Source organism: Aspergillus udagawae (genome assembly GCF_001078395.1).
Source record: "Aspergillus udagawae IFM 46973 DNA, scaffold_7, whole genome shotgun sequence".
NCBI classification, from domain to species: domain Eukaryota; kingdom Fungi; phylum Ascomycota; class Eurotiomycetes; order Eurotiales; family Aspergillaceae; genus Aspergillus; species Aspergillus udagawae.
The window spans coordinates 406,418-431,425 of NW_025091270.1; the positions used below are offsets into that span (position 1 = coordinate 406,418).

The window sequence follows — 25,008 nt, forward strand, 5'->3', positions numbered from 1 at the left end:
CGATCATCCGGTCGGGGGCACACTCCCCTACAAGATAGGATCTTCACAATCGTCGTTGCACCGTAACTGTCTTTTGCTTGCTGCTACGCCACTCCTGTTTCTCCGCCAACTTGGACGCGTATCCCAGATTTCGACCTGGACATGAACTGTCAACTGTCAGTACCGGATGCACAATGGTGCCGGAACCGGTACCTGGAACTGCACACCGCGAACATGCAAGCCTCTCAGCTTCCCGCCTTGGTCGACAGCCTCCAGGCTCTCTTTGAGCAAGCCGTACCGCTGAACGAATTTCGCGTCGCGGTTGGGTGTGCCTCGTTGCTGAGCCTTAACTATAAGAGGCTTGAGGAATGGGAAAGCAGCGTCAGGTGGGCCCAAGAAGCCAGAACCGTTGCCATGACATATCTTGGTTGGTCGATGGCCTCGAAAGCAGCGAAGACCCTGGCACAAGTCACATACGACTATGCCAGGGAATCCCCCTCCCCGGAAATCTTTAGTCATCTCGTCTCGCTCTTAGCCGACGACGCCGAACGGGACGGTCGGCATCAGATGATCGAGGACCAGGTGGACAAGTACGGTTTCCTTAGTGACGTCGAGCTACTACGTGCCGCGAAGCTGGAGAGCGTCAGCAGTCAGGACGCCTTTCATGACTCGCTTACTTGGCTCGCAAAGGCCGAGGCTTTGATCTCGCAGTTACCAGAGGAGCTGCAGCTTTACTATACGGCCGAGAATATATACAAAAGGTCTAACGCGTACTATGCCATCGACGACATTCCAGCCGCATTGGTGTGCGTTCGAAATGCTTGCACCCTGTTCGAAGAGATCGGCAAGGAGCGCGAAACGGCCTTGATGCACCGGAGGATCGGCCAACTGGAATTGCTCGCTGTCGAGCTCCACCTTGAGACTGCCAATTCTTCGCTCGGCGAGATTTTGGAAAGTTTCCAGCGGTCGGAGGCGTTCCTAAAAACTGCAGGCTTTCAAGAACAGCTCGCTGATTGCCATCTTCAGCAAGCCTGGGTCTGGGAGAGAGCCCTTCTTCAAGGCCACGAAGGGGCGCTGGAGCACGCCCTGAGGAACCTCGATAGGGCGGAGCAGATTCGGAACGAAATCCGCATGGATTTTACCATTCAGCGAGACGCCAAGTCGTTGATACAGAAACAGGCTCTCGTCAGCCGGAGCGCGGAACTGTATACACTCGGGTTCGAACTAAGCTTAAGGTTGAACGACACTGGCCGGAGTTGGTGGTGGCTGCAGCAGGGTAAAGCACGAGGACTCCTGGACCTCATTGGTTTCGGTGCCGACGTGCCCGAAAGCATCAGAGCTGATATTTCCAGAGACAAGACCGCCGCGGAGCTGTGGGAGCAGGAGGCCGCAGTTCTGCAACAGATATCCGTCGCTCCTCCTGTCGACCGCTTTCGGCTAAGAGCAAGCTTGGCCAAGCTGCGCCGCTCTATGGACAACCATCCAACCCTGCATCCAGCGCTTGCGTACCGTGGAGCGCGGAGCCTCGAGCTCGAGCAGTTGAAGAACATGTTTCAGGCAAGAACAGACATCATCTGTGTTGACTGGGCGGTGGTACACAGCAAGCTATTTATGGTGTCAGTGCGACCCGGGGAGGAACCAAGGATCTCAGAGCTTGAAATCGAGCTCAAAGACGTAACTTCATGGATGCGGGCCAACATGAAGCCCGCGCAGCTGCGCGAAAAGTCCGCCATTTCCAGGTTCAAGAAGCTTGACCCTCTCGTCGGACCTTTGGCCAAAATTTCCAAGGAGGGAGAGCTATTGGTGTTCTGTCCCACTAATGTCCTGGCCGGCCTCCCTCTCCATGCCTTAGAAGTCGGTCAGCAAGTGGTTATCGAGCGCAACCCGGTCATATACTCGACCAGCCTGTCGATACTACAACACTGCCTGCAACGACAAGGCAGAGACACGCCGACAACTTTCAATATCGCGATAATTGGCGATCCAACAAGCGATCGAGCAGCAGCGGCAGACTCTGCCTCGAGTCTAGGATTGCGGATGAAGACAGAACCCCTTGTTGGCCAGGCGGCGACCGCGCAGGCTTTCAAATCCGCGGCCGAGCATGTGGACATCTTCCACTACCACGGCCACGTCAAGTTCGAGGTCGAGGAGCCGCTCGAGTCAGCATTCAAGCTTCACGGGGGAGAAAATGTAACGGCCCGAGATCTATTTAGCATACAAATGCGCACCAAGCTGTTCACCATAATCGCCTGTGAGAGCGGGAAACAGAACGTCCTGCCTGGTGACGAGCCGCTGGGACTGGTGCCCGTTCTCTTGCTGGCGGGAGCCAACGCTGTGGTCGGGACGCTGTGGAACTGTTGGGACACGGCGGGCAAGGAGTTCGCCGAAACTTTCTATCAGATCATCTGCCACGAAAGGGAGCGTAGCAGCGGGTCTAACCAAGAACCTCCGTCGTCGTCCACTATCAATCTAGCGTTTGCGCTTCGCGAGGCCGTACTCGACATCCGGAAACGACGACCAGAACCCTATTTCTGGGCACTCTTCGTCCTCTATGGAAATTGGGATTTGGTGTTCTAACTCTTGGACATACAATGAACGGAGAGCTGTTGTGCAATTTTCTCCGACGCATAATGCAGCATATCGGGGTTAATTTCTGGGGGCAATTGCACTTGTGCTATCCCATTCTGCTGCTCCAAAATGGCAACAGCTGGGAGCTAACATTATCCGGGATTCCTCGGTTAGCCCACCTGTTGCAAAATCTATGAGAGACTATAATTATTCGGCCTCAGCCCCTATATTTGGGTTCTTATCATTAAAGCCATATAATAATGCTACTCTAACCCATTGCATTCATGAGCTGGTTTCTCATATGGTCACATCTAGCAGTGTTTAGAAATAAAGAGTGCCTACCTTGCTTCGTCTACAAGGCTACCTAAACTTGCTATGCGCAGGGTTGACTACTATGGATAACAGAGTAATATAATATGTCTAGTGCATTATACCACAGAGATGTACTTTTAGACTAAAGGCAAGAACTGGTCCCCTCATGCAGAAATAGAAGTTGGTTAAACCTATATTATATATCTCTCCTTTAATACCTTTAAGAATGGATTTTATTTAACAGACGCGGCCTTGGAGGTCAGACCGTAAGAGTATCTATTTTATAAATATACTACCAAAACTTAGGGACGTCATGCCTAAGCTATAGGAAAAGACATAGTAAGCAAAGTTTTGGCCCTTCTAGAGAATGATAGTAAGGTTTCTAGCTATGCTCAGGCCTTACATGATCTTATGTACTATACAGGTGATTCTAGATATAGTTAAAGAGTGGCTAGGTAAGTAACAGGGGCGCATCTTGCTGCATACTCTGGTTTAATGCAGGTGATGGCAGCTCTCATTGAGACTGGTTATGGTGTAGATGGTAGTCGGCATGGATTTAAATGACTAAACGCCCCTATGCTGAGCCGCATAATGAGCATGAGGCAGTTCAACTACTGTTGTCCATTGTTAATGTTTTGCTGGGAATTCAGGGTGTTAAGCCTGATTACAAAAGTAATTTAGGCATCACTCTACCAGCGTAAGGACTATCTAAGGACAGTCATTAAAGATTGTATCTAGCACTTAGTTTAGCACTTCGTGTTCAATACTAATATCTCACTTGAGTACAAGTTCACTCGTCCGATTCGTCAGCCTGGACCAAGGACCTGCCAGATGTCTGGGCACCACATGTGGACTGCTCTGGAGGCGACTTTCAGCTCTCGGATAATAGCCTTGAAAAGGGCTCTTGGGTGGACGGCAATTTCAGCAGTCTAGATCAAGGAGACGTTATATGTCTGACAACACACATGGCCTGCTCTGGAGGCGACTTTCCGCTTTCGGACAATTAATGATACAGACCATATGTGTATGGTGTTGCAGCTACTAACAGTATCCTATGGCCAGTGTTCGATCCAAAGGCCTTAACGATGTGGTCAGAGCAGCAGTGCCTCTCCAAGATCCCAGCTACCGACGGGTTGCTGATGATAAGACAGTCCATCTAGATGGCGCCATCCTTGTAGACCTAGCTGTCCATGAGGAGGGTGTCCGCAGGGTTCTCCGCTAGTACGGGCCTACCGACTTTTTTTCCCATGAGCAATGATGACCCTGTGGTTCTCTTACAACGCGGTGAAATAATGGAAGACAAGCAAGTTGCTGCTTTTAAGGATATTTTGCAGAGGTATTCTTGTTATCTTTGTGAAGATTGCCGTCTCCTTAGCCCTATGGCCAAAGTCTGGGTTGTTGAAAGGCTGGCTGGAATTGAGAATCAATAATCAGTCCTTCATCTAAATCACCTAGAGGTGAGAAGTCTCCCTGTTCCTCATTAGATGCTAACTCTCCAGACCACGAATTCGCTGTCCGAAATACCACAGCCACCCTTGGGACATTATCCAAAAGTTACATCTTGATGTTGTCAGAGAAGCCATCCCTCTTAAAGACTGTTTGATCTTTCAAGAATCAGCTCAAATCGACCTTGCCGTTGAGCCCAGCGGTATCTCAAGGGTTCGCCGTCTCTGTGAGTTAGTCGAATTCAAGAGATTGAGTGAGGAAGACCCGATAATCCAGATGCAACCGGATGGCGACCCTCGTATGAGGATATCCAACGGATACAATCACATTCTTCGGCGATATACAGAGGCTCGTGCATTGCGGCAGGTGGACGGGGCTCTAAAGCTCTGGTATGAGAAGGAAATTGGGAATCTTGAGAGTCACATCGGGCGACTTGGGTATGTCTACTTTCTAAGGGGCATGACATCGTATAGATCTAGCTTAGGATGCCATGGGAATTGCGCTAATTTGAGCTTCGTTGGAGATATGTCCCCCTGGCCTCTGTGAGCCGTGCGTAAGTTCAGTTAGTCGGCGTTTGTATGTCCTTGTCAGCAGCAGCCTCCAGGTGGCCTGCGTTGTAGAAGTGCCAGGGACAATAGTGTAGCTGGAGGCACGCATTGTAGATGTGCTCGAATGGGTTTCGCGATGTATGGTGAAATACGATGTAGCAAGTGGCTTGGGATGGTATCCTTTCTGAGTGCCCTTGTAACCTGGCATAAGTCCGATCGCTTCCGTCATCTCCTGCAGCGTGAGAGTTGTGTCGGTCTTGGGTACTCATAGTCTCTGATGTCAGTCAGGTCAGCTTTAGGACGTGGCGGGAAAACATTTCCTGCTTTTTAGTTGCATTTGTTCCAGCCCTCCGTCTAGGCATTGGAGGCATAAAATGGGCCAATCATTCGCAGCGTAACAAATAGAGTCAAAGAATGTGAGCGGGTCATGCCGCCGTCCAGACCTCGTATTCGGACTTGTGATGTTGGCATTTCTGACTATTCAAATCATGCGAGCTTGCCGACATCCACAAATATTTTAATTTTTTCAAAACTAGAGTCACATCACATCTGGGAAAGAAAACGCTCCGTCCAAGGTGAAGGTGGCTTTCTCACACGTAAGACGCACGGGCAAGACATACGAGATCAGCTTCGTTGTTCATATGGCCCAGCATTGATCTTGCATCTTTTGTCATCAACATTTGTTTGATCTCGACCACACCCACGGCACAGTTTCTTCCCATCCAAGTGTCTCACACCCTTCAACCGAAGACGCGCTCATGGCGTCCCAAACCCCGCCTATCCTCTCCATGCAAGAAGCTTACCTGGTTCCCTATGGAGCCATTGGTTTTGCCAGCGACATAGTCACCCTGTATATGGTGACCTGCCTTCTCTTTGGTCGCGCACCGCTCTGCCCAGCAAGAAGGATCCGCAACATACGCTCTGCTAAATTTCTTATTGGTTTTTGGATCTTCAACATCTATATGATGAACAAATACAACGTTGAGCAATGCTGGCAGTACTGGGAGCTGGTGTTAATAAACGTCAGTAATGGCGTGATGGGTGCCCTCGTCGCGCTAGTTGGGTTTTTCATGGTCGGTTCATGGGATCCTCCGGTCAAAGGCGAAGCCAAGGAAAATGACCCAGAATCTTCGCCAGCCTTGGGGGCTGTGTCGCTATCTGCTCCGGAAGAAGAGGCAGCCGTGCCTGACGAGCGAATTTGTGACTCTGCAAGGAAATATGGCACTATGGCTGATATGCCATCCTCTGGGCTCAACAGGATCAGCAGGATCAGCAGGCTCAGCTTGTCAAATACACAAGGGCAGAGTAATAGCACATGCGACGTGTGTCCACAGATGAGTGAAGTTACGCGAGAACTGAACAGCATGGCAAACGAGCCTGCCCAACCCGTGGATAAGGTCAAGTTTGGGTACCTCGCGGTCCTAGGGGTTTATATAGGCGCGGTTCTCATTGGAAGTATTCCCTTGGCCAGGCTAGCCGTTCTTGAGGGCAAAGTATCTAGCAAAAAGATTTGTTTGATTTTTGGCATCCTGGGTGGATTGACCATATTAGGAATTCTCTTCACCGTCGTGTATGAGTTTTGCTACTTAGGGAAAGGGACGGGGCCAGGCCCAGAGCACTTTATAATTCTTTTTGCCTTGCTTCTCATGTGCTTCACTGATTGGATATTAGGCTGCGTGCTGGGCAGCCTTAGTGGTGTACCGATTGCAGACATCAACATGGAGGAGCTGTCTCGGTATTGGTTCTACCTTGCAATTACTAAACTGCCAATGTTTGCATTCTAGTGATTTCAGGATTAGCACACCGTGAAGGTTATATCAGATTTAACTACTCCGTGACGTTCATAGCAGCTTCTTTACTCACCTTCTACTTATTTGCAATGTTGACAACAATGATGCTGCCCTGTGAGACCGTCTTGCATCTCACTGATAGTGTATCCAAGTAGAAATGCGCTCAACGCCAATAATACCTTTGAGTTTCCATGTACACACCTCCAGCTCGGCGGTTGCTTTGCGGAGTCGCTGCACCAAATCTCTTTCAACCACATCGTGACTATGTCTGACCGAGGTTAGCATTTATATCACAGGACTATGAGCTACACTCGACGCAAGGAACGAGAGACCCATTGACATGTGAGGGTCAGGGGCCGGAACTGCAGGTCGGCGCGGCGGACTACGGGCAAAAATGCCTCATCTCGAGCGTAATGGTGAGAGCTGAGCGGGAAACGAGACCAGGGCCAGGAAAAGCAGCGCAGACTGCGCTGGCGGGCTCCAAGGGCTGCAAAGGGCTGGCCGGTTCGCGCTGGTGGTATAGGGGGTGGCGGAGCTCGGTGATCCGTATCAATGGCAAAAATAACTCACTCACAAGGCGCACACGAGGAACGAAGGGACAGGAAGAGTAGAAGGGCGAAAAACACGAAGGGGACTTTATAGAAACATGCACGGCGATAGTAACGCGCAGGGAAGCGCTAAACCCGAAACGGCACGCTAAACTCTTTTGCGTAATGCATTGTCACCAAAGACTATAGAGTACAATACAGTAAGTCTTGAAATCAGCTTAATGCAATGTGGAAGATTTTCAAATATACCTTTATACTCAAGGCTGAAACAACTCCTCATTATAATCTTTAAAAAGCAGCAGCATCTTCTTCTAAAAGTCCTGTGTTTCTACCTTGTCCTGTGTTTCAGTACTAGAAACCTCATAAGGTGAGTAGTCTATTAATATATTTATTGAATGAGTATTATATCTTATAGAGCTCTTCCCCATAATAATAAAAAGTAGTATATTTACTGGGTGGACCCCATAAGTTAACATGGCTACCACAGTAAGGAGGTGGCTAGAGGAACGTAATACGTGCCTCTAGAATAAATATATTAAATAGTTTTACAGAGCGGAATTCCCAACACTTAGTAACTTCATTATTATTATCACTCTTGCCCTTACTTTCTACCTACTATATGATTTCTTCCCACTCATTAAACACCTCCTTTATAGGTAGAATCCTAATAAAACCCTGATCACTTATGTCACCTGCCACAATCTCCTGCACTGTGTGACGCCATTCCAGCCTTACCCAGCCCACAGCATGATAAAAGGACTCCATGCTTGTGGGTAGTTAGCCCTTTGTGCTTTATAGAACAGCCTAGATTTCGTCCTCGCTTGTGGATGAGCTGATTTTAGCATCAAGCACTTGGATATGTGGTGTTTGGCACAGGGTGATGAAGAGGCGCTTAAAGCAGGTGCAAATATCAGTCATCGTGTGGATGCTTGAATCGTAAATGTAAAATTCCCTAGTTTATAGAGAGAACTCGGCTGTAGTGTTAACCAGACAATTAGAGGGGAGATTCCAGCCTAAGCTACAATTTAGCGCTATACTATGGTTATATCGGACTTAGAAACGCAGACCAACTCACCCACTTAGACAAGTCTGTGGTCACTGCAGGTCGGATGAGGCAATCGTCATAGATACTACTATTCTTCAAAAGCTATCAAGAACCATGCCTAACCATGTGAAGGCAGTTACTGAGGCAGATGGTTGGTATACGAAATATTAGTTAGAATGGAATCAAACTCCTTCCTAATCAAGTTTAACTAGTAGTAGGCGGTAAGGTAAGGTGGTCGAATACCTTTTGCATCCTACTGTAGTAGTCTTTTCTCTCAATGTATGGGCCTGAAGTATCGTCAATCAACTTGCCTACCATCTCTATATTGATATCCCTTTTTGACAGCGAGGCTAGCTTGCACGGTGCGTCCCGTAGGTGCTTGAGCATGAAATCAGTGACTTATTGGCCTTGTTGGCAACTATCAGCTCCAGGCATTTACTGTTTTAATCGCCAGATGCTGGGTTGAACACTAGTGCGCAGTCTCTATCTCAGTGTTATCTGTTGAGCCGTTAATATGGTCACTAAAGCATAAACTAATATAATTCCCCACAGCGTTCCCCAGATTATCGTGACTAGATCACGCTTATAGGCGAGGGCAACATAGCACAATCTTTTAATTTTTTCTTTATTCTTTCTAGGTCCCAAGATAACCTGTTATCAAAAGAATGCATATTCGAAAGTTTCGATTAGAATAAATAGTCGTTAATGATTGATCGAGGGATTAATCGGATCTGTCATGGGTTGGTGAGGGTGCTCTGAATATATGTATGTGTAGGTAACCTTCAACAACCACACTCAAACCCTAGATATATTATTCTAGATACAGTTTTGGACGATTGTTATCTTCATATAAAATACTAACATCTATGAGATATAATCAAGCTAAAAGGATAGAAAGAAAAGCTATAGCCTTCGTGTCAGCGTAACAATACCACCTCTCATCCCGTCTGTCCAGAAGATTATAGCAAAGTGCTATGTTACTCTGAATCCAGAAACTGCCACGACATGCCATGTGGTAGCGAAAATGTCACATCTCGTATTGAATTCCTGCTCGCAGCATTTCTATCGATGTCATAAGTTTGGAGGTCGGCGAGTCTTGCTTCATGCAGCTCCTCGAATGCGCGCACTCGTGCTATGAGTTGATACAGTATTTCCTCCGCGCAGAGGGATGATCCTTCGTGCTTAAGAAGCTGCACCGCCTCTTTCACCTTTGCGATAAACATGTTAACGGTCGTCGGAACGTCCATGGTAATACGTATGTTGATCTGATCGCGTTCCTTCCACGCCAATAGCAGAAGTTTCGATAATGATTCGACGGCATGGTAGTATTGCTGGTAGACCAAGTATGGGAGATAGAGGAAATATTGAGGCGCAAGGGAAAAGAATGTTGAGAAGAAGGCCTTGGCTGAGGTCAAGGATGAGTCAAGGATATCATAATGTACCCCGGTGCTATTCCGGTCGCTCTTTGAGAAGTCGTCTTCCAGAGCGGACTCGTATAAGTGGAGCTCCAGGCTGTAATACTGTAATGCCAGGATGGCTAGGTACAAGCTTAGCAAGTGCTGCCATATAGGACGTAGTAAGAAAATTCACTGTCACTCACAGTCCTGTATGCGGTCCTGCGCGCTAGAGGGTTTCATACGCTTCAATTCCGTTCCAAGAGCCTCGACACACGTTTGGACTGAACCCGACGAAGCCATGTGCGGTGAACTGTACGCATCGAAGGGAAGTGTTTGAATGATCCGGTAGGCCATACGATTTAGTCGTGCCAGCTGGACAAGATACATGTCTGTAGGATATTCCTGCAGCTCCTCAAGTACGCGACAGCATTCTTCAGTGTAGCTCGTGTATCTCAGAGAATCCATATCTTTGACACATGTTGCAGCTCTAGATGGGTCAGTCCTATTGCTGGAACGATGTATGGGGGCCTACATACACACAAGCGGTATAAAAACACCCGAGGTAGGCTCTCCGTTCGTCCGTGGTGGGAGCATTGTCATGCTCGCAAGGTTGCGGTAGTTTTCTACTAGATGGATTAGGCCATCGATGGAGGCCAAGATTACGTAGCATGGCTAGACCCAGGTGCAAGATGATAGACAGTTGTGCTTCGGATTCGGGCAGAAAGTGATACCTATCATGGTGTGAGCCCTAAGTCCTACAGATAAGGTTGAAACGGAAAGGTCATAGGTACCATGATATGCACACCAAGAGAGCCTGCAGGATATCAAGGCTTCTATGCCGTTTCTTAACAATGGAACGGCTAACATGCTCTAGAAACTGATCTGTCATGCGTTGCTGCCGATTTGCGTCGTCGAGACAAGTCAGCATTAGAACCACACCCAAGAGAACTGGACTTTTCTGCTGCAACTCTAGAACAGTCATGTCAAGTGGGATGACAACACTAGGACAGTAACAGGCCATCTCCGTCCGGTATTTTGTCAAAATCATTGATGCATATTCATGAGTAAGATTGAAACTTTCGTCCCACGGAAAAATCAATTGCGAAATCTTCTGCGCTTGGTGTCTCTTTCCCTGTTCAGTCTTGGATGCAGCATCAGACGTTTTTTGAGGCGATATGCCGACAAAAGAAGCCATAGTGTCAAGCTTCTTCTCGAGTCTCGCAACATCCCTTTGATCAAAGTCAATAACCAACCCTTCTGCCGATCTCGTGGGTACCTACAACGGCGAGGTAGCCTTCCGCCTGTGGGCCCCAGGGGCCTGAGCAATGCACTCCCTCTTTAAACGAGAACACCTAGTCTTGATTCAACGTGGCCCTGCGGACTTTAACGGAGAATGCACCGTACCGCTTGCACCCACCTGTCTCTTGTTGGTCGCATTTCACTTTTGCGTACGCGCATTGCTGGCACGCCTTTGGCTCACGAATCCTTACTAGACGCCTTCTGACCATCGGCACAACTGGAGGATCCACAAATCTCCGGCGACGTAGCACAGCGGGTATATGGTTGGTTGTATGTTTCTGGTCAGAGTGCTCGTGGGTAGCCATGGCTGACGGCCTGAGGCTGAGATCGCTGGGCACGGGATTCCGTGTCCCGTTTCAGCCAATCATTTCAGTCATCTCCGGGTAAGGGGCAAGATTGAGTCGGCAGCGGCCCCACAGAAGCGCCGACTCGGGTAAAATGATTACATCTTATATAAAGATGATCGCCCACCATGTCAGATGAATCAATCATCAAAACATTAACTATCGGAGAGAAACACAATTTCACCTTTATTAGTCTTCAAAGTCCTTTTTGTTGAAGACTGAGGCTGTCTGAAAATCAATCAGAAGGACCTGCCAACAGCATCATGTATTTACTCACCACAAGCATTGAAATCAACGCTCCTCCAGCAACCGTCAGAGAAAAGGTATTTGCATCCATTGGATATTGAGAAGCAATGATATCTATCATAAATAAACCCGTTTTTCTGACACTTCACAACCAGTTTCTGGACTTTCCATCCATCTCGAAATACTCACCCAATGGATTTATCCGCTCAATATCTCCCGTTGACCCAACTAAATCATCTATCGATCTTCAACCTGGCGACAAATTGAATGTCTGTGCAGGCTACGGAAAGATGAAGTTCTCGCCCGTTGTGTCATCAAACACGCAGTCTATGTTTAGCTGGATCGGTTCTGTCCCAGGAATTTTCACCGGAGAGCACATGTTTCGATTCGAAGAAGTTCCTGCATCGGGGCAAGAACAGAGCCACACAAGGTTCGTCCATGAAGAGACATTTACTGGTCTCCTTTCGTTTCTTATGGGGGAGGGCTTCCTCGCCCGCTGTGTTGGTCTAGGGGAGGATTCAAGGAAGGGGTACGACGGGTTCAACCACGATCTCAAGGCTTGGATCGAACAAGACCGCACGGAATAGCGAGCTACGCCTGGTATAATTTGTCAACTGCTGTCTAGCACTCTTCGTTTATTCGTCTGTCTGATATCCCATGTTGCGTTCAAGGAAAACGTCTCTTCCCGAGTCATTCCTCGCATTCTATCTTTCTGTTCTGTGATACACCGCCGGTATTTTGCCTTCATTTATTGAGAATTACGGTTTAATGATTCGCAATTTTGCATCACAAGTGCACCAGTAATGTCCTTCGATAATCCAAGCATTTTAGAGAATCTGGAAACACACTTGGCAATGCCTCAGTTGGGAATTTGCGCTCATAATTTAGATCATAAGTCAAGACAAAGTCGTGTAGAATCAATGGGATAAATACTATGTGTATATGATAATTAACAATATAATCCTTCAATTAATAGTGGATGAGGCGTTATTACCGGAATAACACAGAGTGCTTATATCTAGTGGCCTACACCTCATTATGAGTGACCACTGATTCAAGGTTAATCATAAAGGGAATGCATACACATCAAATATTCGCGTTTTTTATAACGGTTGAGAGCTTATTATTATTCTATTACTATGTTGAGTTGGTGACTTTAGTGCAGCCTTGTACTTTGAGATTCCTGCGTTTGTTATTGAAGACAGCTATATTTCTGGTATGGTAACCTTGAGTGGGATTCGCTGACCTAAAAGCACTCCCAACCAAATAAGCCGAGGCTCTGATCTCTCCTTGTTAATTATTAGCTGCATCTTCCACCAGGCGGGGACATGTGAGGAGCTGGAGGCTGACGGATACCCCGGGTCAATGATGTCACTGATCACCACACCTCCAACCACAATGCCAAACAAAATACAGAAACATCATCAATCCACCATCTCTACGCTATACACATCAACAACTGATATTCATGTCTCACCGGACAAAGCAATTGAAGATGGAAGGAACTTCTTCACCGTACACTAGCATAGAAGACTATGGCCTCGTGGGGGACATGCACACCTGCGCTCTAATCAGTAAAAGTGGCAGTCTTGACTACATGTGCTGGCCCGTCTTCGATTCACCCTCCATCTTCTGTCGCATTCTTGACTCTACACAGGGAGGACACTTCTCCATATGTCCAGTACCGGATATCCAACCAATCAGCAAGCAGAGATATCGACCGTACACTAATATGTTGGAGACCCGATGGATTGACGAACAAGGGGTGGTCAGTCTACTCGACTACCTGCCTGTATCGAGTCACAAGACCAGCTCAGAGTGGTGTATTTGCGATGACCCCATTGCCCGTAATGACCCTCAGAGACCATGTCATTCAGGTGTTGTTCGGAGAATCGAATGCGTGAGGGGTGAAATGGAGATGGATTTTGAGATCTTTCCTGCGTTCAACTATGCAAGAGACCGGCACAGTGGCCATTGGATCACTCCCCAGAGCTCCAGCTGCTCTCACAAGCAATATTGTTTTGAGAGTCAGACGCAAAGGTTGCACTTAACTATCCATTGCGGTATCGACACTTCGCTTGAGCCAGCTGATGCCATTTCCCCGGTGGATCTGAAGCTCCAGGAGAACCAAGGCCCAAAGGGGCCAGGACTCCATGCCAGGGTGAAGTTGAAAGAAGGGCAGTCAGTCTCATTCGTGCTGCACGACCCAGAAACAAGTCTTCCCGGAGAGCACTTCCTACGACAGTACCTGGACAGACTGGAAAAGGAGACGCTGAATTTCTGGGGTGACTGGATCGCCCGTTGTACGTTCCGCGGTCACTACCGCGAACAGGTTGAGCGCAGCCTCTTGGTCCTTAAGCTTCTCACCTACAAACCTACCGGAGCAATCGTTGCTGCTCCTACGTTCTCCCTCCCCGAGTACGTCGGAGGGTCCCGCAACTGGGACTATCGGTACTCCTGGCTCCGTGATGCCGCTTTTGTCGTGTACGTGTTTCTCAAGAACGGCTACCCCATGGAAGCCGAAGCGTACATCAACTTCATCTTTGACCGCGTCTTCCCTCCAGTGAGGGATAACGAATGCATAGCGGATGCCCCATTCCTACCCATCATGGTGACGATTCATGGTGAGAGCGAAATTCCGGAAAGTGAACTGGATCATCTAGAGGGATATAAGGGCAGTAAGCCTGTGCGTATCGGAAACGCAGCTGCACAGCATATACAGTTGGATATATATGGTGAGCTTATGGACAGTGTCTATCTCTACAACAAGCACGGACGACCTATCTCCTATGAGCAGTGGGTCGCCATTCGGCGCATGATCGCGCATGTAATTAGAGTCCGAAACGAGCCCGATCGATCGCTCTGGGAGGTCCGAGGGAAGATGCAGAATTTTGTCTACAGCAAGATTATGCTCTGGGTTGCGCTGGACAGAGCAATACGTCTATCGGAGAAGCGATCCAATCTACCGTGTCCTGATGTGGAGGAGTGGAGGCGGGCGCGTGATGAGCTTTACGATGAGATCATGACGAAAGGCTACAACCTCAAGGACAAGTATTTTTGCATGAGCTATGAGAATCAGGATGTGCTGGATGCGGCTGTTTTGATTGGACCGCTGGTATTCTTCGTCGCTCCCAATGATCCCAGATTCCTGAACACTCTAAAGAAGATTATGTGTTCCCCGGCCAAAGGGGGGTTATCAGTTGCCAACATGGTATCGCGGTATGATCACACAAAGGTGGATGATGGTATGTTCGACTCCCACGAGACTAGGTTCCCTACTGACTCCAAACCAGGAGTTGGTGGCGGCGAGGGCGCCTTTGTCATGGTGACTTTTTGGCTAGTCGAAGCAATGATGCGTGTAGGTCTTCGTATCCCTCGGAGAAACAAACCATTGACGCGGTATACAGGCCTCAAAAGCAATGCCCTATCAGATAGACGATCCATTCTACCCTCAACTGCGTAAGACGGCGGTTGCGCACTTTGACAACATGCTCTCTTTTGCAAATCATTTGGGCATGTTTTCAGAAGAAGTGGCCATATCAGGGGAGCAGATGGGCAACACCCCACAAGCCTTCAGCCATCTGGCGTGTGTTAGCGCTGCGATGAATCTTGGGGAGCAAGGTGAACGATGAACAGCCCCATTTTCATGGATGCTCACTGCCGATATTCACTGAGGTCTCCAGCACATCTCCCATCGTCCAGGTATATGTCTCACGTACCTAGTCATTCAGCTCACGAATCTCAATCCGTTAATTCCTCAGCTGTCCATGTGCAAGCAGACACCATAGTACTACTATTTGAATAATTAACAGGCCTGTAAATGCTAGTCATGCCATAGCCGGCACTCGACCACGAGTCTACAGTGCATCAACTGACGTCTTCAACCCACGGATATCGTTGTGGACGCGGTACTCTCTCCAGGAATTCCCTCGCTCGCTGCTCTACGTGAAACCTGCCAGGTGCAGAACCCCGTGGACAAGCTATGCGGTGCAGTTGTATCTTCCAGGCCATAAAGATAGACATTGAAATCGCCAAGATTCTATCTGTGTACTCATTTTTATAAAGATGGGAGATATTCAAATATACAAATCCGTAGCCAAGAGTGGAAAAAAACCCAGGTATTATCAAACGCCGCGTGTTTATACATGCGCTCCAAAGTATACCTTGAGACCATCGTAACTCCCAAGGAACAAACCGCCTTCCAGCCCAGCCGCGAGGCATGTCAAGGCTCCGCCTCTGAAAAGACCTCGTATTCCCTCCTTCACTAATATACTCCTTGCAACAACCATCGCATTAGCGGATGATACCTGCTGTACCTTGGCTGATGGAGGTATAGCGCGAATATCTGCCTTCAAGGGCAGTCGAGAGTAGGTGGGCGTACCCACCGCAAGCCTCATGTGTGTTTTCACTACATCAACCGGTATGAAGAGCAGAGAAACCACTGCGCTAGCCAGTGCGCCGCTGTAAAGTCCTCCCTTAAATTGAGTACTAACCTCACTGCAATTCTGCGGGACCTCAAACCAACCAGTCTTGAGATACTCATACAGCAAGAACGTCAGACTCATCCCGGGGAGATGGCTAGCAGCTAGCATCGTATACCCGGCCCAGAGCTTAGTCGGATGCCTGGAAAAATGCCTGACGGTCGACAGCAGTGGCGAACGACCATGCCTGGATTGAGCATGCACGACCTGAGCATTCTGCGTCAGGACTTCAGCGGGGTTAGTGATGGCGCAGGAAACCAAATCCGCTACCGCACTGCTAATCGCGTACGTGGCTAGCTCACGGGTTTTTGACGATTGAGTGCCTTCGTTAGGTCGAAGCGTTGATTTCATGGTCTCGTAGATTGTGAAAAAGGCGACTGATGCGGGGATGCTCGTGACGAGTGTTGGGCCAAAGCCTTGATACAACCCTCGGTAGAGAGCTGGGTTGATACCGCCATTTGCACGCTGATATATTGACGCGTAGGTGGGTGATTGTAATCGAGTAATGAGCGTGTTGAGTGGGTGAATGAGTATCTCAACTCCTATTGCAGCTATGCCTGCTGCCTAAATGGGATTAGACGCAGTGTAAGGCCATCATTATATCAGGTACGTACAATTGAGACGTCCTTGTTACTGGCATCAGCAGACATGGTACGGACGAGGGGTGCTAATTGCCTGGTGAGCACCTGTTGTTATATTTGAGAGGCTAACAAGGAATTAATTGTGTTGTACAGGTCAGAAATATGGGCTTGGCATGGAACTGATCGGCAGCGGATGGCGGAGGGCTGGAGGGTGGAGTCCTCGGATCCCGTATACAGAAAATACGCAACTCCAACTCGAGTCAAGGTACCACTTCGAGTTATGTACGACAAAAGTGCATAAAAGATAAGTTCCATAATCTCAAAATCCTATATCATCATGCCCGGCATGTATCCACTCTTTCCAGCTAGCCTCAATGCCTCGCTCCATCACGAACGAGAAGCTGCCCTATCCCCATCAGGTCTGCATGCCTTTGCGTAGGTTATCATACTGCGACACCGGATAGCTCAATTCATTCTGAGTCTGTTCAAAGGCTCCCGCGCCTCCAAGTGCATTTACTACCTGACGGGATATTAGCAATTGGACCAGCAAACCGCTCAAATGTTTACTTACCGTGGTAACCAGGCTACCGCTTCCGGTCTTATCGCTGCTGCTGTCCCACCACATGGCACCTCCCAATCCCAAGGATTTAATATAGCTAGACTTCATAGTTGCCACCTGAGGATTGTCATAGCTGATCAAGTACTTGTTCGTCGCGTCATAACTGTAGCTCGCCATGATATTGGAAATGACATATTCTTTGGCGCCAGCTTGAGGGAGCGCCTTGTAATCCCATACTCCATTCTCCCAGCTGCCTTGGCCAACGCCGTTGTATGGCTTGCCGAGTCCGTCGGTATTGGCGAAGGAGCGGCCGTAGAGAGGCATGCCCAGTACGATTTTGTTTGCGGGGACTCCGCCGGCACGGTACAGATCGATTGCGGTCTGGGTGTTGAATGGTGTGGAGAGTGGGTTGGAGGTGTCGTTGTAGACGTTGGCTTGATGTCCGGAGAGAGAAGAGAAACTTCCGGCGTAGTCATAGGCCATGAGGTTCCAGAAGTCTAGTTGCTGATCCATGTCTTTGAGGTGAAGGACCTTGATCTTATCGGGACCTAATCAAATCAGATGGGTTCAAGTGATCATATCAGAGCAGTGTGTACTAACCAGCTGGAGAAGCTACAGTGAGAAGAAAGTGCTGTCCGCCCGCATTTGCAGCACTGTAACTGTCGAGTGCCTAGTGACATTAGTGAAATGTCCATCGAGAGTCACATTCATCAGCACATACAGCTCTCACTTCCTTGAGCAACTGCACAAAGTCGCTCGCCTGCTTGTCGTTTTCCGGGTACTATGCCTGTTAGCAAGCGTCGGGGTTGAAGCCATGCATCTACTCACCTCCCAATCAATATCCAGCCCATCAAATCCCAAGTCCTGCAGCAGCTTCACGGCAGTCTTCGCGAAGTTCTTCCGTCCAGCATCGGTACTAGCCGCCGGAGCAAAGTTGGGAGAATAGGTCCACCCGCCAATAGACAAGAGAACCTTGAGGTTACGGTTCTGCTTTTTCAAGAGATACAACTGCTTGATACAGCCGTAGACATTGTTGCCGGAATCAGACCAGGAGTCACCGGGGTAATGCTTCTCAACGTCGGCCCAAGAGTCTGTCATGTAGACTTCCCCGGTTTCAGGACGCACATTGGCAAAGGCGTAGAGGACATGGGTCAGTCTCTGGACAGGGAGGTCCTGAGGGTTATGGTTGCGCCCGTAAATTGCCTAGGTAGTTAGTGCCAGTCGGGTACTCAGTATGATGTAAACATAATACTAACCCAATTCACAAAGTAAATGACGGACCTATAACCGGAGCTGGCGCGCGCCTCGAGATCGGTATTGCCAGCATCGCGATTCCACATCACTGCTGCATCGACACAGAGACTGCCGAGCAGAAGGGCGACCTTGACGATGGTGGAAGTTGCAAAGCGCATAGTTGTTGTTCAGTCGAGCTTACCGATTTGTGAGCTTGTCGAATGGAGTCGTGTTGCTCTCCGGAAGTACCATGAGACACACTTGCTATTTATCTCTGAAGGTCCTTGTCAGGCTTGTCTTCATCGCTACTTTCATTCGCGACATCTACTACACTCCGCCGATACAGCGTCGCTTTCCGGTCAAGTCCCATCGTCGCGTTGTAGGTATAGATAACCGAGGACTCCATCACCAGTAACCCTGATGGCAGCGTGTCACAAGGTCAGGGATCCGAAATCAGATGGAGAGATAAGGCAGTAGTAATTCAGTGAAGAATCAAGTTCCGGTGAGCCGACGGCCATAGATCTTGCAGTAATCTCGAGTCACAGGCCAGGTTTCACGTACCTGACCATCCTGCATGCGACGTCGGCAGATACAAGTAGACTAGGCTTATCTGCCCAATTGGAGCATCGCTTTGTGCAGAAAAGGCAATGTGACTCCCCGCGTGGAGGGCCGCCAAGGCGCTTAGTCGCGTGAGGGGTCTCCTTAATCTCCAGGTCGATGTAACGACAGGAGGACGTGTATATTGAAGAACATGCCCTTCTTGGTTATCACTCCGCTGATTATTTGGTCAAAAGGGGTTTGCAGCAGCTGGAAAGGGAGCATGCTGCTATGCGACGTGACCGTGGCCGCCGAGCCCACAGAGATGTCACTCTCACTCTCACTTTGGATTTCAAGCAAGTGCGCAGTCGGACTTGCGATATCGGGGATTATGACTCGTTAAATCTTGAGCAATGTAACATCCCAGTGTTCTTAATATGCCCCCGCTAGAGTCCTGCAGATACACTGGGGTTTAACCCGTGGCTTCCCCGCGCTATAGAGTGCAGTCCGGGCTTCTGCTGATTAACCTCTATCCTCTAACTAGTACAGTTATTTCGACGCATACATTCGCTGTTGCAATCAGAGGAAACGATGCCATCTAGCTTTACTTTGCACATCTTTTCGGTACATCAGCAGCCAGTATTGTTTGTAATGGTGCTATATGGAGATTAATCTATAGAGTGGGATGCACTTGTCATGTTCTTAAGGTTGGGCACATCTTTAGTGAACCAATCTGTTACCGTGATATCTCTTCCATCGTTAATACACACTGAGTACATCTCACATCATGTGCATCAGCGGAGATTGACCAGCAACTATTTCTGAGCGAGATGTGTTGAGTCAGGGACGGTAGTAGTGTCCTCCTCTGCTGAGAGCACCTGCTGACAGGATCGCCTTCCTGCCCCTGACCAACCAGTGCGCAGTAGAGATGGTGGGAGCGACGCCAATGACCGTGACACCGTAATCTAGAAAACGATTAGTCATTTAGCAAAAATCTCCATGAAACACGACATGCAGTCATGCTTGGGCCTGTTACCGGAAGAGAAGGTGGGAATAGGAACAGAATTGTGGCGAGGAGGATATAGCAAATTGCTACCTGTAAGAAAGTCAGTCGATTATCACAAATGTCAGTAACTGAGTCGTGACATGTGTATACGAAGTTAACTGTTAAGCCGAGGACCCGGCTGAGTGTCCACGGGCTCTTGGGAAGCTCGTTGCGACCGCGCAGGCAGTGGATTATGATTGGGAGGCAGTAGGAAATATCGAAGCAAAGCACGGTGGCGGACTCAATGAGTTGAAAGCACTTGAAGAAAGTCATTGATCCATTGGTTTGATCGGCGAGCCAGTAAGGGGAAGCTCATGTTGAAGAGTCGAAGTAGATGCAACCACAGCAGAGGGTCAAGACAGCAGTGAGCCCGAGAGCATCCAAGGGCGTTCCCAGAGTAGGTGCACCTTCCACCAGAACGGTGAGTAGGCATTCCGGAATCTCTGGCGTGAGAAATGGATAATCCACTGGTACAGGTCAGGAATGGTTACAGTTCTCTCACCTGCCAAGAGCGAATATCGTGCGGCTGGAGGTGTTCATGCCACGATACCCACCAACAGGCAAACGATAGGGAATCTGAGCCGTTGGGCAGGCATACAATAACAAGCAGATTGCTCCGGCCTTGCTCATACGTGGCATCAAGGAGAACCTGTAGTAGGGGGGCATTACCGGAGGTGATTATAGAATTGATGTCGTCTGACACGAACAGAAGGACGAGGATGAACGCAAAGCTAGTAAGAGCACCGATTGCTACGCACGCAACCATGACTCTAGCCTTTGCATGGACGGCTTGGGGATTTCTTTTAGCAGGATTTCGTCAGTTTTTCGATTCATGGATGAGGAATGGCAGACACCAGAGGCCTACCTGTGATCATATGGGCAATAGAGTCCTGATTCGGCCAGTAAGATAATCCGTATCACAAAAGGTACATACACCTACAAATCCGATATGATACAAACCTACCTTGGAGTAGCTAGGGCTGTTTGTTAGTTTGTCCATTCATTATATATGAGCTGGATGCGTCCCACGCCTAGTAGCCAGGCAACTCCACCTTGTCCCTATTTAGAACCAAGTCAGATGGCATATATGGGTAGAGGGATAATGTTCTTTTATTCATCCCAGGATACTAACACAACAATGAGCCTCACACCATTTTTGAACTAGAGACTAGAGGCTGTACATACCAACAGAATGGTGAGGAACAGCCAGTTAGCCACGACTGTAATCAACACAATGAAACAATCAAATGGAGGCGAGGAAATACACGTACCAGATACCCAGTGGTACTGCCCTGCGGCATTAGATCGCCTATATCTTTCATGATGCGCCAGATCCCCGATCCAACGCCATGGTAGTTGTCCGACGCCCCCAGGACGAGCATCTCGCTGGACTTGATTCCTTTGACTATGATCCCCCATTTCCGAGCAAACTCCACGACCGCATCGGCACCTTCCATCCCAGAGACCATCCAAAGCACCTTATCATATCCAAACCGTTGACACATCACTGCCGAACTCGGCCCAGTCTCCTAACTTGGTGGCGATGTTCGCCAACATGGCTAAAGGATGGAGGATCGTGATGAGATTCTGGGTTGTACATCCTTTTTATGTCTGCAATACCACCGCGGGCACGTCTTACTAGTGTTCATGGATGCTGTCACTACTTTCACGAGTTCTGGATGGCGATGACCCAGATTTGATGCACTCATCGTCCTGAGGAAGTCTAAAATCTCCTTGCTGTCAGCATCCTAGAGTTGATAGCTCCCTCAGCATACCGCACGAATGGCAATCCCTAAATCCCAATTCACAGCCACCGAACAGTCAGCCACGAACCTTTAAGATTGAGCCCCTGCCACTCTTGATAAATACTGGAGGAGGGAACACGCTGCCCGCTGAATATTTGCTGTCGATCTCAAGCAGTTTTTTGGTCCGAGGGCTAAGCTTTATAGCTTTAGGAACCCCGTTGTGAGGCGCTTGTGTCGTGTTCCATCATTAAGGTCCGCACAGGGCCCATATCACATTTCCGATGTGTTGCCGGGTCTGCACCTGCAATAGAACACAATGGCAGAATTCCTCATGTGTTCTATTCCTGCCAGAAGGCCCACACGGGAGCCATGTCTCATCCTCGAGACGAGACGATGACTTGTCGACGTACGCGCAACGTCTGCCGTTGATCAGTGTGGCGTGAACGCCAACAGTTACGAGAAACGTATATCCCCGGTGCCGTTGGGAGAACTTTCAGGACTGGCTCGATGCTACCATCTTCCATCACGTAGCGGGAATCACACGAAGCAAGGCTAAATGGAAAAACTCGCAGAATTGTTGCGAGGTGCTTCTCGAGAAACTTCGTAGTACTTTCTCCGAAGAAGAGATCAACTTGGTGTTACAATGGTGCATAAGGGCAGCGTGTAACTGAGCTGAGTGACCAATAGCGTGGAAAGTCGGTCTCGGATCCACTGAGACCACCCACAAAATCGCCGGATGCTCGCGCTAGCGCCCTCAGAGCAAGGGTCCGTTTGGCTACAGTGGTTTATGAGGTGTGAAGGCGCGTCGGGGCGCTTAACAAAAGGTTAGTGATTGGACTTCACATCTTTGGTGAGACATTCTAGTCTCACGTCAGCTTAATTTGACTAGTTAATAGTTATACTGATATTTGTAATACCAAGTTCTAGCCTTGGTCCGTATTCTCTACGGGTGTAGTATGGAGACAAATTCTGCTATACCTTCACTTGTTCGCCTACTGATTCGCCAGCTGTGGCCTCTGCCAGCTTCTTCTGATGCCACCTAATTTTTTCTGGATGCTTTATAGAGTACCCTCACGGCTTACTTGTTGAACTGCATAGGGCAGCTACGAACCTCGGCATTGCTATTGCATTTGAAGTGAGACTGACCTGCCATGGCTCGATACTGCGAAGTACATTGTAAAAACCCTGGGTCCCTCGAGACGATACTTAATCGAAATGGTCACTCATGCAAGATAAGCAACGTCGACTCTAAATCTTTAATGGAATGATTATATGTTTAAATATACAAATGAGGTGTTTTCTGCTTTCCATAAACGCCGCCCTCAACAATGATTCAAATATTGCGTCGCCTCCATCTTCGGCCTGCCCCTTATGCCCCCCCTCGACGAATGCGCTACATCGCCCTCGCCATGATCCTGCTCCTAACGTTGGCTTTTTTCCTACCACTGCACACAAAACAAGACCTAATCCCGAATGGCTCATCGGCACGGTCGAAATTTCGCATACAATTCGCTTTCCAGGGGGAAAACGGTTCCGCCAAACACATTCGACATGACCGCCAGCAGCAGGTGCGCCAAGCATTTATGCACGCCTGGAAAGGATATAAGAAATATGCATGGCTACATGATGAGGTGACTCCGCTTTCGAGCGGACACCGAGACCCCTATGTGGGATGGGCGGCGACATTGGTAGACGGGCTGGACTCGCTTTATATCATGGGGCTGCAAGATGAGTTCGACAGTGCGCTGGAAGCCCTAAATTCAATAAATTTTTCCAGGCCTAATGCCGAGCGCGTGCCGGTATTTGAGACCACAATCCGATATCTGGGTGGCTTGTTAGGGGCATACGATGTGAGTGGTGGAAAGTACCCACTGCTGCTTCAGAAAGCTGATCAGCTGGGGGAATTCCTATTCCAAGCGTTTGACACGCCAAATGGCATCCCAGTGCCTTATTACTGGTGGAAAAGAGGAAATCAGGGATTGGAGGGGGAGGCTGGAGTTCTAGTAGCACAGATAGGTAAGAACGGGCGGAACCAGGGCCTCAATGTAGGTGAGAAATACTGACACCCGTACAGGGTCCCTATCACTCGAATTCACCCGGCTAGCTCAGCTCACAGAGAAACGGAAGTACTTTGATGGGGTTTCCAGGATTACAGACTATCTAGATCATGCGCAAAACAACACCCGTATTCCAGGTCTCTGGCCTTCTCAAGTCGACACGAGAGGCCCCTCTTTCGACAGTTCAGCCTTCACTTTAGGAGCTTGGGCAGACTCGTTGTACGAGTATTTACCCAAGGTAAATACCATTTGATGGCCTTCCTAGACGCGCTTCCTCATTAGGTATTCACGACTTACCAACACAGAATAGGAACATCTTTTACTTAACGGCAAAACGGATCAATACCTACAGATGTACCGGACCGCCCTTGATAGCGCTGTGAGATATCACTTTTTCCGTCCCAAAACCCCAGGTGGTCAGGATATTCTTTTCCCAGGCTCGCTGGAAGCTAGAGGCAACGGACAACCGGCTCTGCGCACGGAAGTCCAGCATCTGGCCTGCTTTGTAGGTGGCATGGTGGGCCTGGGCGCCCAGATCAACGATTCACCTGAGGAACTCGCCATCGCAATCAGACTCACTGAAGGCTGCGTCTGGGCCTACCAAAACACGGCGAGCGGGATCATGCCCGAGATCTTTGACATCGATCAGTGTCCCTCCGAAGGTTCGTGTGAATGGACGGATGAGGGCCATGTCGAACCGGGACATGGATACGGCTTCACGCAAATCTCGGACTCGAGCTACCAGCTGCGCCCCGAGGCAATCGAGTCCGTCTTTATTATGTATCGTCTTACGGGCAACCCGATCTGGCAAGAGAAAGGCTGGGACATGTTCCAGGCAATCATGAAGCATACCACGACGCAGATTGCGAACGCACGTATCAGCGATGTTACAGATGCGAAACCTAGGCAGGATGACTCTATGGAAAGCTTTTGGTTAGCGGAGACGTTGAAATACTTTTACCTGTTATTCAGCAAGCCTGAGCTTGTTAGTTTGGATGATTTTGTCCTGTAAGAATCCCCCTCCTACTATTTCGCCTTTCTCATCTACAGTCTGGGCCGATTAGCCATTCTTACACAAATATTCTAGCAACACCGAGGCACATCCATTCCGTTTAAGAGATCACTTGTTTGAGTAATAAGAAGGGCTAAAAGCCTTTCGGTCATTTTCTTATTCGTCGCATAGCATGTCATCGCTTACGGCTGGGACCCCCAGACCGCTCCGATCACACAAGTCATCTTCACGATAGT

General features: G+C 48.9%; 8 protein-coding genes across 8 annotated transcripts; 5 read left to right on the forward strand and 3 right to left on the reverse strand.

Moving 5' to 3' along the window:
* Positions 1–141: 141 nt before the first annotated feature.
* On the forward strand, positions 142–2,556 carry Aud_008827 (CHAT domain-containing protein; the record flags this gene model as incomplete). Its single annotated transcript, XM_043293692.1, has 1 exon — positions 142–2,556. One exon carries the CDS (start codon positions 142–144, stop codon positions 2,554–2,556), a length of 2,415 nt encoding a protein of 804 aa, XP_043149627.1.
* A 3,055-nt stretch (positions 2,557–5,611) lies between these two features.
* On the forward strand, positions 5,612–6,637 carry Aud_008828 (uncharacterized protein; the record flags this gene model as incomplete). Its single annotated transcript, XM_043293693.1, has 1 exon — positions 5,612–6,637. One exon carries the CDS (start codon positions 5,612–5,614, stop codon positions 6,635–6,637), a length of 1,026 nt encoding a protein of 341 aa, XP_043149628.1.
* A 2,576-nt stretch (positions 6,638–9,213) lies between these two features.
* Positions 9,214–10,233, reverse strand: Aud_008829 (uncharacterized protein; the record flags this gene model as incomplete). The annotated part of the gene is made up of 3 exons (XM_043293694.1): positions 9,214–9,773; positions 9,837–10,120; positions 10,166–10,233. 3 exons carry the CDS (start codon positions 10,231–10,233, stop codon positions 9,214–9,216), a joined length of 912 nt encoding a protein of 303 aa, XP_043149629.1.
* A 1,306-nt stretch (positions 10,234–11,539) lies between these two features.
* On the forward strand, positions 11,540–12,109 carry Aud_008830 (SRPBCC domain-containing protein; the record flags this gene model as incomplete). The annotated part of the gene is made up of 2 exons (XM_043293695.1): positions 11,540–11,599; positions 11,678–12,109. 2 exons carry the CDS (start codon positions 11,540–11,542, stop codon positions 12,107–12,109), a joined length of 492 nt encoding a protein of 163 aa, XP_043149630.1.
* Positions 12,110–12,990: 881 nt separating this feature from the next.
* On the forward strand, positions 12,991–14,985 carry Aud_008831 (glycoside hydrolase family 15 protein; the record flags this gene model as incomplete). Its single annotated transcript, XM_043293696.1, has 1 exon — positions 12,991–14,985. One exon carries the CDS (start codon positions 12,991–12,993, stop codon positions 14,983–14,985), a length of 1,995 nt encoding a protein of 664 aa, XP_043149631.1.
* Positions 14,986–15,661: 676 nt separating this feature from the next.
* Positions 15,662–16,653, reverse strand: Aud_008832 (putative mitochondrial carrier protein (Pet8); the record flags this gene model as incomplete). Its single annotated transcript, XM_043293697.1, has 2 exons — positions 15,662–16,567; positions 16,618–16,653. 2 exons carry the CDS (start codon positions 16,651–16,653, stop codon positions 15,662–15,664), a joined length of 942 nt encoding a protein of 313 aa, XP_043149632.1.
* A 346-nt stretch (positions 16,654–16,999) lies between these two features.
* Positions 17,000–18,555, reverse strand: Aud_008833 (glycoside hydrolase family 18 protein; the record flags this gene model as incomplete). The annotated part of the gene is made up of 6 exons (XM_043293698.1): positions 17,000–17,104; positions 17,156–17,691; positions 17,744–17,813; positions 17,865–17,924; positions 17,972–18,346; positions 18,400–18,555. The coding sequence occupies 6 exons, from the start codon at positions 18,553–18,555 to the stop codon at positions 17,000–17,002; spliced, it is 1,302 nt and encodes a 433-aa protein (XP_043149633.1).
* A 4,476-nt stretch (positions 18,556–23,031) lies between these two features.
* Positions 23,032–24,772, forward strand: Aud_008834 (glycoside hydrolase family 47 protein; the record flags this gene model as incomplete). Its single annotated transcript, XM_043293699.1, has 3 exons — positions 23,032–23,719; positions 23,778–23,998; positions 24,071–24,772. 3 exons carry the CDS (start codon positions 23,032–23,034, stop codon positions 24,770–24,772), a joined length of 1,611 nt encoding a protein of 536 aa, XP_043149634.1.
* Positions 24,773–25,008: the final 236 nt, after the last annotated feature.